General features: G+C 37.0%; 1 protein-coding gene across 1 annotated transcript in view; it reads right to left on the minus strand.

Moving 5' to 3' along the window:
* Positions 1 to 13,633, minus strand: part of LOC150092820 (low-density lipoprotein receptor-related protein 4-like) — a 1,164,745-nt gene that overhangs the window by 506,052 nt on the left and 645,060 nt on the right. The window contains exon 13 of the mRNA XM_090414290.1: positions 8,418 to 8,543. Within this exon, the coding sequence (XP_090270416.1) occupies positions 8,418 to 8,543 (126 nt within the window). The remainder of the gene's footprint in view (positions 1 to 8,417; positions 8,544 to 13,633) is intronic.

Here is a 13,633-nt window from a genome sequence, read left to right on the forward strand (position 1 = left end):
ACTTTTAAACAGCTGTTAACCATATACAAATCACAAATCTGTCCAACTATCGAAGCATTTGGAGTTAGGCTCTGGCTCCTAAAAGCTCCCTCAAAATGCTTGACTCAATGCAGAGAAGAGCAATTAGACAAATAAATTATTATTATTATTATTATTATTATGAGAAGCCTCCAGGGAGTCCAAAGACTCATCAAGGGAGAGTGTGCCAACAGCATCGAATGATTGACCCCTTCCAACTACTAACTGCACTCAAACTTACTTAACTTTTTGCAGAGGCTCTACCAATCGACCAACCTTTGCTGGCAAATGACCCATCTCTTACCAACTCTCCCCTCACTTTCACATAGACGTTTGGTCTCCACAATTTGTATATTCTATAAATATTTCCATGGGAAATGTTCATCTGAAACAGCATTAATAATTCCCCTACTCTGTACTCAGTCCATTGAAATATGTACATCTGTCACCCAACATCCTTTCACAGTACACCTCGAAACCCACAGAACAAGTTTCTTTTCCTCCTCCTTCATCCCTGCTACTGCTGCACTGTGGAACAGTCTTCCTCCTGATGTATTTCCCAAGGAATACAATATACAGGCTTTTAAAGCAAATGTCAACAAGTTTCTCAATTTTCCATCCCACTACCCATATACGGTACTAAAGTCTATGTACTATAGGTTGATCAGTCAACCTCTCATGTATGGGCCCAATATTTAAAAAAAAAAAAAAAAAAAAAAAAACTTTACTGCAGTAATATACACAACAGGAACTATTGTAGAAATAAAGGGCAATGAACTGGAAGTACTTAGGATATTCCAGAAGTTTAATGTAAATACAGTGATTGGATTAGATCAGAAATCAGCCTATATAACAAAACAATGTACAAAGGAATTGGTATTGACTAGAATATTTATCTTAGTACTGGTATTATCCCAAAGGAGTGGAAGAAGGGAAGAATAGCTCTAGAGCATAAAGGAGACTCCAAAACATACATAGCAAATTATAGACCAATCATTATCTCAGGAGGGTAACAAAGCCATTGGAGATGGTCAGAGATAAAATTCAAGTATAAGTGGATAAGAATAGGATGCCCTATGGGAAGAGTAGAATAATTTTATGGTCATGCTTATTAATTTACTCATCTTTTACTCTATAATGACAGCTGATTAGATAAATTAAATAGCTACGTGATGACACTGCTGTACTTTTTTGCAAAAGCATTTAACAGGATACCACATGGAACTCCATTACACAATCTGGAACAAATGAAAATAGATATGAACATATGGTATGGATACAAGAATGGCTGACACAGTAACACTGCTGAACCTTGCAGCATCTGACAGGATGCTATATGGAGTTCTATTACACAAACTAGAACAAATGGAAATGAATATAATGTTGGCAATGTGTATACAAAGTTGGCTGATGGAAAGATACCAAAGAAACTATATGCTGGAGCAGAATCCAGAAGAAGAAGGCAATGGACTAGATGGACTAGTGTGCTTCATAGCTCTGTGCTTGGACTGTTGCTGTTTATTTTCTATATTGATGATATAAGAAATGACTTGAAGGGAAATATTATTATTATTATTATTAAAACAAGACCTCATGGAGTCAAAGACTCATCTAGGAGGTCCTTTTATCTCACACACATCTCATCATACCGGGTCTTAAACACATTCAAACTCCTTGCAGACACCACACTCTCAGGCAAGGCATTCCAATCATTCACAACTCTGCACGAAAAAAACCTGCCTCTCACTCCCCTACTCACACCCTCTTTATACAGTTTCCAGGTATGACCTCTGGTTCTCCCCTGATCTCCCACTATTCTATGTAGAACTTCTCCACCATTGATCCTATAACAACCCCTCACCAACTTGTAGGTCTCTATCATATCTCCCCTCTTCCTTCTCTCCACTAGACTCTGCAAATTACATCTTTTCAATCTTTCCTCATACTCGACATTCCAGAGGTCAGAAACTACCTTAGTCAGTCGCCTTTGCACCCTTTCCAACATCTCTTCATCTTTCTGAAAACCAGGTGACCAAATCTGGGCACAATAGTCCATGTGTGGCCTAATCAAAGCCTTATACAATGGAACAAGAATCTCCCTACTTCTACACGTCAGTGTCTTCCTCATCATTCCCAGTAGTCTTTGTGTTGTCTTCACAATTTTGGCGATGTGTCCCCTAAATTTTAGATCCTTATCCACTATCACTCCCAGATCTCTTATTTCCTCTACTTCCAACAATATATTCTCACCAAGCATAAATTCTGCATCCCATCTTTGTTTTCCAAATTTTAAAACCTTACATTTTGCAACATTGAACTCGCATCCCCATTTGCTTGCCCAATCACTCAATTTATTCAAGTCTTCTTGCAAGGCCACAACATCTTCACTACTCTTTATGGTTCGTCCCAACTTTGCATCATCTGCAAACAACTGAATATCTCCATCCAAATCTTCGCCGATATCATTAATATACAAGTTAAATAGTAATGGCCCTAAAACAGATCCCTGAGGCACTCCACTAGTGACTTTCCTTTTCCTGGATATTGCACCCCCATACACAACTTGTTGATACCTATCAGATAGCCAGTCTCCAATCCAATGCACTAATCTAATATCCAACCCCATCTGCTCTAGTTTGACTGTCAACTTATCATGAGGTACTCTATCAAAAGCTTTTGCAAAATCCAAGTATATTACTGTGTATAATCAATTGTTTGCTGATGATTCAAAATTGGGTAGCATAATAGTTAAATAAGGTGATGTGTAGAGACCTTGTAGAATTATTTAAATAGGCTGGCAGTAAGGACAAGGGATAATAGATACCAGTTTAATGTTGAAAAGCATAAATTTATGCATTTGCAGGATGAAAAGATTACAAGCTGTGTGCTACATTGATGATTCATGAAACTCTGATGAAACTAGGGATCTAGGGTGCTAGTAGAAATGGAGCTGAAGGTCAGAGGGCATAATGCAAAAAATGACCAAAGAAGCTCATAGAATTACTTAGTTACTGAAGAACACATCAACAAACAGAGATAAGGAAGTTAACATTCCATTTTATAGTTTTGAAATGGCCACATATGGATTACTATGTACAAATCTAATCATCTGGGTTTCTTGGGAATGAAGAAATGCTAGAACGGATCTAGAAAAAGTGACCAAGATGATGAGTGATCTGTGGAATGCTATGTGTACAGATTGAAGGTTTGTGTATGCACACAAGTTGGTTGATAGGCAGAAAAGAAGGGATGTGAGAGAAACATAAGTTAATTTAAATGGTCATATAGGACTGATGCAGGTTTTTAGTATACTTGGAAAGAGGGACATAACTTGGGATCATCTGTAGAACTGAGTAATAGCGTATTTAGAAGGACTAGGTTTTTTGCTTAGTGAGTAGTGAATAGGTAAGATTGTTTGACAGTCTGTTGAATGTGTTCAAGTAGACCCATGAGAGAGCCTCTTGCAATGAGTCTTTCAACTCCAAAGAGATGCCCATGCAATAATAATAATAATAATAGTAATAATAATAATAATAATAATAATAATAACAGATCTAGAGCATAGTGAAACAGAAATGCTGTTCAAAACAATTATATGGTGTAAATGAACATTATACACACCAATACATAGTCTTTAATTAATTTGTAAGCCCATTGTTAGAACTGAAGATGGTACACATACAATGGTGAGATGTAAAATCATGTATAAAACAAGGGTGCACACTGTCTTCACTCTTATTTGTCACCTATATGGCCACATTATTATTATTATTATTATTATTAAACAAGACCTCATGGAGTCAAAGACTCATCTAGGAGGTCCTTTTATCTCACACACATCTCATCATACCGGGTCTTAAACACATTCAAACTCCTTGCAGACACCACACTCTCAGGCAAGGCATTCCAATCATTCACAACTCTGCACGAAAAAAACCTGCCTCTCACTCCCCTACACACACCCTCTTTATATAGTTTCCAGGGATGACCTCTGGTTCTCCCCTGATCTCCCACTATTCGCTGTAGAACTTCTCCACCATTGATCCTATAACAACCCCTTACCAACTTGTAGGTCTCTATCATATCTCCCCTCTTCGTTCTCTCCCCTAGACTCTGCAAATTACATCTTTTCAATCTTTCCTCATACTCGACATTCCAGAGGTCAGAAACTACCTTAGTCAGTCGCCTTTGGACCCTTTCCAACATCTCTTCATCCTTCTGAAAACCAGGTGACCAAATCTGGGCACAATAGTCCATGTGTGGCCTAATCAAAGCCTTATACAATGGAACAAGAATCTCCCTACTTCTACACGTCAGTGTCCTCCTCATCATTCCCAGAAGTCTTTGTGTTGTCTTCACAATTTTGGCGATGTGTCCCCTAAATTTTAGATCCTTATCCACTATCACTCCCAGATCTCTTATTTCGTCTACCTCCAACAATATATTCTCACCAAGCATAAATTCTGCATCCCATCTTTGTTTTCCAAATTTTAAAACCTTACATTTTGCAACATTGAACTCACATCCCCATTTGCTTGCCCAATCACTCAATTTATTCAAGTCTTCTTGCAAGGCCACAACATCTACACTACTCTTTATGGTTCGTCCCAACTTTGCATCATCTGCAAACAACTGAATATCTCCATCCAAATCTTCGCCAATATCATTAATATACAAGTTAAATAGTAATGGCCCTAAAACAGATCCCTGAGGCACTCCACTAGTGACTTTCCTTTTCCTGGATATTGCACCCCCATACACAACTTGTTGATACCTATCAGATAGCCAGTCTCCAATCCAATGCACTAATCTAATATCGAACCCCATCTGCTCTAGTTTGACTGTCAACTTATCATGAGGTACTCTATCAAAAGCTTTTGCGAAATCCAAGTATATTACTGTGTATCCTTCTCCTCTGTCCAAGGAAGCAGTCACTTTATTGTAATAAGTAAGTAGATTACTAAAACACGACCTCCCTTTAGCAAATCCATGCTGTCCATCAAAGATTATACCATTGTTGTCAACCCAACTCTGGATCCTAGTTCTCACAAGCTTCTCCAACAACTTAACCACAACACCTGACACACAGATAGGCCTATAGTTTGATGCTTGAGTTCGATCACCTCCTTTATGAAGTGGCACAATCTTGCCCTCCTTCCACTCTTTAGACACATTATGAAGGAACCCATCAGTAAACCAGACATCAGAATTGGAGATATTCATTTCAGAGTTTTACTTCATGCAGATGATGTTATTGCTGTTAAATAAATCTAGTTTAAGTCTTCAAGATTCCTTAACTAAAGAAAATAAGTGCTGTAACAACTGGCATAAAAATTAGCAGTAACAGGCAAAAACTATGAAAATAGCAGGGACAGTTGCTATTTTCATTGTTGTATGCTGTATGAGTATATCAGCATATACTCATATATGGCTATAATCCTATAGCCATATACTCATATATGGCTATAGGAGTATATGCTGTGAGATAGTTTATAAGACAGACATTTATTGAGATGTTGCTACAGACTAGGGAACATAGATGTTGATGAGCAGGAAATGTCTAGACAAATAAACTACAAGTACAAAATGAGTGATCATTATTGGGGACTTCAAATAAGTGATATAAATTAGGCAGAGGAGACAGCATGCACTAATAAGGGAACTGAATTTTTGGATTTCTTGAGGGACAACTGTCTTAGGTAGCATGTAGTGGAGGGAATACAAGGATCAAGAATTTTGGATTTAGTCATAACATTCAATGATCTGCTTGTGATTGATAATATCATACTTTTGCCCTGTTGGTGAGAGTGACAATATAGTCCTGAACTGGAGGATAAATAGGCAGGAGAGAGATATCAGGGCACAAGGAATTTATGTGGAAGGGGATTATCATAGACTTAGAAAAAACCAGTTTGAAGCAATACAATGAATGAAAGAATATCAAGAAAAGGGGGGGGGTCATTGGTGCATTAGAGATACTTGAGAAAAAAATTGTTAACAGCAATGATAGATTGCACACCTGAAGTGAAGAAGATAAAGTAATTTAGAGTGAAATGGATGACCAGAAAAATTAAACAGGAACTGCAGGTGAAAAAAAGATTATGGAAGACACAGAGAGAGAGAGAGAGAGAGAAAGAAAGAGAGATGTAGAGAATAGCTGCATAAGAACTATGACTTAAGCTAGAAAAGTATTGTAAGGAGAGAAAAATTAGAATATGAGAGGAAACTGGTGCTGCAAATTAAGGAGAATCCCAAGAAGTTTTATCACTTTGTCATGAGTAGGAGGAAAAATGATAGTGTATGGATTATCTTGCTGCATGGAGATAGGAATTGGGTGACAAATGCAGATAACATAGTTGAACTATTTATTGATTGCTTTATTAGAGTGTTCCATTCTGGTACAGCAAGCTTTATACCAAGAGGGATAAGTAGTGGTGAAGTATTAAAAGTGAATGAAGAGGATATATTCCGAATACTGAATATGTAAAATGTCAATATGGCAAGGGAGGGCTAGGTGAGATTTAATCCAGTGTGTTAAGGGAATGTGTTATGGAACCAACTGTGCAATTTACTGGCTGTTTGAATGAAAGTCTTACAATGGGATAGGTTCCTAGAGTGTGGAAGGAGGGTAAAATAGTGCCATTGCAATAAAGGTGGTGGTGGTAAGATGGTTCGATATCAGAGCGCTGTATATGGGGGAGCAGTATCGGGGTGTAGGAAGGTTACAAGTAGAGTTTCACAGGGTTTAGTACTGAGACCATTACTGTTCAGTTTTTATGTCAATCATATTGTCACAGGACTACAGGGAGATGTTCAGTTGTTTGCAGATGATGTAAAGCTTGGGAGGGTTATTAATATTAGTGCTGACTTTGAACTCTTTAAGAGGATTTGACTACTGGAAAGGTGGACAAATGAATGGGCTATCCGTTTAATGCAAATAAATGTAAGGTTTTAAAATTTGAGATACACAGATGGGATGTTTCATACTCATTTGGTGGAGTTATACTGGAAGAAGTGGAGAAAGCAAGGGATCTTAGGGTGATTGTGGATCGAGATTTGAAGTTGTGATCACATATTGCAAAGGTTGTGAACACATCTCAGAAAACTGCTGCAATGTTGAGGACTGCCCATGAGAGATGAAAGTGTGGAAGTCCCATTGTATAAAGCTTTGATCAGACCACGTCTGGATTTCTGGGCTCATATTTGGTCCCCAGGATTTGAAGGGGATGAAGTAACTTAGGGAGGGTGCAGAGACAGATAAAAATGATTTCAGGACTGTGCATTGATGATTATAAGGATAGATTTAAGACATGTAGAATGTAGAGTTTGGTAGATAAAAGGCAAAGAGGAAGATATGACTGAGAAATTTATGCTGTTGAAGGGTTATCATCGTATTAACACTGAAGAGATTTGTCAGATGGTAGAACAAGAGCAAGGAGGAGGGATTCCTGGAAGTTACAAAAGGAAGTGGTGAGTGAAAGGGTAAGAAGTAAGCTTTTTGCAGGATGGTGATAGGAGCATGGAATGCATTGCCTGAGAGGTTAGTGAAAGTGCATAAGTTTAAGAAGTGGTATGACAGACTTTGCATTGACTGGTGTTGACTTCCCATGATAAGTCTCGTTTAGGAACAGTTTTTTTAAAGATGGTAATTTCAATATGGAAATGTATAAAATAAGCAAAGCTGGTATGTCAGGAATGTGGAATGAAAAAGGGAGAGAGAGAGAGAGAGAGAGAGAGATTCATCAAAATATTAAAGTAGCTGAATACACGAACATATTCAAACCACTTTTAACATATAGATCTGAGAGTTGAGTTAGAAATAAAAGTTCATCAAAGACTAGTGGCCACAGATATGACCGATTGCAGAAAAATTAGGGGGAATGGGTAAACAAATTGCAACAAGAAGAAGCATATTAAAATGCAGATATCATCAAGTAGCTTGACACCATTGGCATTTACGGGGATGTGAGCAGAGCTGATGTAAGGAGGCGTGGTCACTTATTTAATGGGATGAAAAGGATTAGCAACACATATTTGATGCCAAGAAAAAGATTCAGAATATCAAAATCTAGGTTGATTGATACAGTTAGAAGTGTTTCAGGTGACTGAAATGTAAGATTTTGATATCCAGATATACAAAAGATTGCATTAGAGGAAAACTTTCTTAGGTAGTTAGTAATAATGTGAACTCTAACTGTGTAACAGTACTATTACAGTATCCTTTACACCTTTGAAAGTACATATCAAAAATATGATTAATATTATTAATATCCACTAGATAATTTTCTAAGATCATAAGAACAATCCTCGTACTTTATTAGAAAAGTGATAGAAAGGTAAATAGTGCATATCACATAGTACAAATAGTACAATTATCTTACTAAAGTTCATTAAAATACCTGTAGCTTTACATCTTCGCTTATCAGCTCTTAATCTATATCCTTTGACACACAAGCACTGGAATCCTGGAACAGTATTCTGACACTCCTGACTACAAGTTCCATCCAACTGGCATTCATCAACATCTGTATAAAAAAAAACCAAAATTGAAAATGACGAATATCTTTATGAATCTCAAAGTATTCAAAACTGGAATGAAATTATACTGCCTGATGTAAATGATATAATATTATTTCTACTTTAACTAGATAACCTTTATCATAATTTCAAACAATAGTTTGTACTAAAAAAACAGTTGACCACATTGCAGCTTATATAACAACTAGACCTAATACAGATGTGATTATTATTATTATTGCATGGAGAGAAACAATAAGGATCATTTTGTACTAGTGTCCAGAAGAAGAAATCTGTGAGAATTTAAGATACATAATGTTGAGAGCTGAGTTTGTTGCATTGATTGAGTCGGTATGCCCAAAGATAATTGGAATAAGTGAAACTTGGTTGTCTGAGGAGGATGTGATGTAGGGAATAGAATTAGAAGGATACATAATTTTCTGGAAGGATAGAAATGTGAAAAGAGGAGGGGAAGTGCTGTTAATGATTGCAGAGGAATTGTGTCTGCAAAGTGTGGAAGTTGATAGTGCATGCACAGATTTTGAATCTGTGCGATGTTGAAATAAACACGTTAGTATATCTGATGGGATGCTGTTATAGGCCAGGGAATGCAGAGAATACTAATTGTGAAATGTTTAGAAAAATTAGTTGAGCATGTAAAAAGAAGGTGATCCTGATTAGAGACTTTAATTACAGGAATATAGAATGGAAGGAGGAGATAGTGTATGGGAACAAGGAGAATGAGTTTGTGGAATTCCGGTGAGATAAGTATCTTAAGCAGCATGTGATTGAAGCAACTAGAGAATTAATGTTTTGGACTTGGTGATAACTTCACAAGATGTAATTGTTAATGAGGTTTTGACTCTGCTGCCAGTTGATGAGAGTGACCATATGGTACTTGTTTGGGAATTGATGAAACACGAAAAGGTTACTGCCAAAAATGGATATATGTAGGTGATTATAAGAAACTCTGTAGCCAGTTAGCATCAGTACATTGAATAGATGAGCTGAGCAAAAAAGATGACAATGCATGGACACTCACAAGGCAGTATCCAAAAAAAGCAATGTATGACTGAATACCCAGGGTTAAGTGAGTCAATTGAGTAGGAGTGAAATGGATGAACAGTGAAATCAAGCAAGTTGTGCTGGAAAAGACACTGTTATGGAGGTGGTACAAGACAATTGGTGGTGATTGGACCCGTGAAGGGTATAAGGTGCAGGCTAGAAAGGTGACAAGCATGATAAAGAAAGAAAAGGTGCAGTATGACAGGAGATTGGCTGTTCAGGCTAAAGTTACCTCAAGGAAAGTTTTGCACTATATGGCAAGCAACAGGAAGAATAATTATGGCAGATTAACACTAGTGGATAGCCATGGCAGCAGACCAACAGCTGCAAAGGATCATTTTGCAGTGGAATTATTGAACAAGGAATTTATCAGCATATATCATACTGGTGTAAATGATGCCGTGCAATATATAAAAGAGAGGCAAGTATCAAGAGAATTGGAAGTGAAAGAAACAGACGTATTTCAGATGTTAATAAGGCTGTGGGAATGGATGAGATATCATCATCACGTATTCTTAAGGAATGTGCAACACAGTTGGATATGCCCTTGACCTGGTTATTTAATGAAAGTCTTGCATTGGGTAGGGTTCCTAAGGAGTGGAAAAAAAGGCAAAATAGTACCACTCCACAAGCATGGTTCTAAGACATGGTCTCCAACTACTGGCCAGTCTGTATAACTGGGGTTGTGGTAAAGGTGTTCAAGAGATTGGTAAGGAATAGAATACAGGATTGGGTTGATGGACATAGAATTCTTTATGATGGCCAGCATGGGTTTATAAAGGGTAGGTCCTGTTTTAGTAATTTACTTGTATTTTATAAGTTAACATGTGTTAGATAAGGGAGAATCATATACAATGATATTTTTGGATATTGGTTAGATAGATCAGAGGTTGGTTCTCTGAACAATACCAGCAGGTTGTGTATGATAGAGCAGTGTCCAAAAAAGCAGGGTAACCAGTGGTGTGCCTCAAGGTTCTGTTCTTGCATCCCTACTGTTTGACTTGTTTGTAAATAATATATCATATGGAATGACTGGGGATCTTCAGTTGTTTGCTGATGATGCAAAGTAGGGAAGAATCATACGTTGCATTGCTGATGACAATTCCTTTCAGGAAGATTTGAATAGACTTTTTACTTAAACAAAATAGTGGGGGTTGTAGTTTTAATATCAATAAGTGCAAGGTGTTGCATTTTGGTGTGCAGAAATATAAGGCTATTTACTATATCGATGTGGCCATACTGCATGAAATTGATGAGATTAGAGATTTGGGAGTGCTGGTTGATAGTAAACCGAAGTTTAGAGGGCATATTGCTAGTGTTGCAAAGGCTGCACATTGTACTGCTGCTATGATAAGAATAACTCTACCATGTAGGATAAGGAAGTGGTTGCACCACTGTATAAGGAACTAGTCAGGCCACACTTGGACTATTGTGCTCAGATCTGGTCACCTGGTTTTCAATGTCATGTGGAGATATTTGAGAGGGTCCAGAGGTTAGTGACTAAGACAATATTGGGACTCTGGAATGCTGGCTATGGAGAGAGGTTGAAGAAATGAAGATTGCAGAATTTGGTGGATAGGAGCAACAGCGGTGATATGATAGAGGCATTTAAGTTAGTGAGAGGATTTTATCAGGTTAATCCAGAGGGTATAAAGGTGAGAGGGGAAGAATCAGAGGTCATTCTTGAAAGTTATGTAAAAGTGTGGTAAAGAGGGGGTGTGAGGAGTAGATTTTTTACATGGAGAATTGTCAGTGAATGGAATGCATTATCAGAATGTGTTATTAATGCAAGGAGTGTTAAGGATTTCAAAATTCTATATGATAAATATGTTGTCAGTTGAATGAACCTCCCATGATGAGTCTGCCAACTCCATGGAGGGTGTAATAATAATCCTATTATTTTAGACTTGTGATGAGCTACTATGATCCTAATAAAGCTATTACCACATGAACTTATAGCAGAGGGGGGGGGGTATGGTGGTATTATTGGGTGATATTTTTCTTGCAACTTGAAAATTTGAGATAAATTTTTATCAATTGAGATAATCTTTATCATTAAATTATTACACTATTTCTCTCACACCTCTCCTTTTTAAGGTACAGGAGAAACCAATTAACAGTAAAATTTCATATAGTCTCAAATCTTTATTATTATTATTATTATTATTATCAGTTGACCTCCATGGAGTCAAAGACTCATTGTGGGAGGTATACATTATTTCACACAATGCTCATCCAACCGTACCTTAAACTGATTTGATGTGTCTACATCCACCATCACGTCTACTCTTGATTGTCATGTACCCTCCTTTACAAGCTGCCTGAGATAGTTATATCTCAAGAACTCGAGAAATTAATTTTCCTTATTACCAAATGCTATTTCTTCATTCCAATCTATACCACCATAATTGATATCACCCATAATAATTACCCTTCCTTTGTTCATTAATCCAAGTTATTTATACATTTTTTCATAACCACCCTCCAAATTTCTGGGCCTATAGCAACATCCAACTATATATGCTTTCCTATCAATCTCCATGTTACACTGCACTCCTGTTATCATTAGTAGCACTACTCTTCCCTTCCTGTCCTTTCTATCCTCGTGAAAAATACTGTATCCTCCCATTTCTATTCCTATTAGAATATCATCTTCATTCAACCATGTTTCACTTATTCCAATGACTTTGGGGTGAATAAACTCAGTCAGTGAAACCATTTCATCTCTCTTATTTACAAACACAGTAATTCAGAAATAAGAGAGATGAAATGGTTTCACTGATTTAGTCTTTCACTGATTGATTAGGTCTATAACCAGTCCTATCCAAGCTACTTGTTGGTTGTGAATTCCAATAACCAATAAATCATCATCATCAAATTTCTGACATGTACCCTCAAGGGGTGTACAGGATATTATGATAGTACTATATGAAAAACTAACTTCCTATCAACAATTTTCTTCCAAATCAATCTGTTATCTGTCAAGACGCTAACATTATGAAATGTTATATTTCTGTCTTCTAAGGTACTTTTTATTGTATCAATCCACCTATGACTTGGTCTTCCTCTGGATTTTTTTCCTGTCAACCAGGCAGAGAACACTTGTATTGCTAATTTTTCCTCTCCCATTCTGAGATTAGCACTGCTAACAATGTCAAGTTCTTTCCTAATATCCTCATTTTTAATATAATATTGTCATTGATGCCATCTGTTCACACCCTTAATCTTTCTCAGGACTCTCATATCTGTGGGCTCTAGTCTTTAGTCAAGTGTTTTATTTCTAACTTGGTTCTCAGATTTATAAGTTAAAATTGGTTTGAACACTGTCTTGTATACAGCTAATTCAGTATTTTGACTAATTTCTCTCTTATTCCATATAAATTTATTCATTTGACTTCCTGCCATACTTGCTTTGTTGATTCTGTTGTTTGTTTTCATATTTAATTTACCATATCATACTGGTATAAATTATAAAATATATCATACTGGTATAAATTATCCAGTACAATATATAGAAGAGAGGCAAGTATTAGGAGGATTGGAAGTGAAAGAAACAGAGGTGTATCAGATGTTGGTTGGATTAGATGTGAATAAGGCTGTGGGAATGGATGACATATCACCACGTATTCTTAAGGAATGTTAACCACAGTTGTTATGCCCTTGACCTGGTTATTTAATGAGTCTTGCAGTGGATAAGGTTCCTGGGGAGTGGAAAGAAGGTAAAAATAGTACCACTCTACAAGCTTCGTTCTAAGACAGAAGTCTCCAACTATAGGTCAGTCTGTATAACTGCAGTAATTTTAACAGCAGTTATAATAATTATTAGTATTAAGGCCTCCAAGGAGTCAAAAGACTCATCGCAAGAGGTCCTTCCTAGGAAACAAAAGTCTATCAAGACTCAATGTGGGAGGTCCGTCCTAGGAAACACAAAGTCTATCATACCACTCCTTAAACTCACTGACCGTTCTTACTCTCACCACTCTATCAGGCAATGCATTCCATGGTTCAACCACCCTCCATGCAAAGAAACCAC

The sequence above is a fragment of the Typopeltis vanoorti genome, chromosome 25 (genome assembly GCF_054136105.1).
Source record: "Typopeltis vanoorti isolate ZY-2024b chromosome 25, IOZ_Tvanoo_1.0, whole genome shotgun sequence".
Lineage (NCBI taxonomy): Eukaryota > Metazoa > Arthropoda > Arachnida > Uropygi > Thelyphonidae > Typopeltis > Typopeltis vanoorti.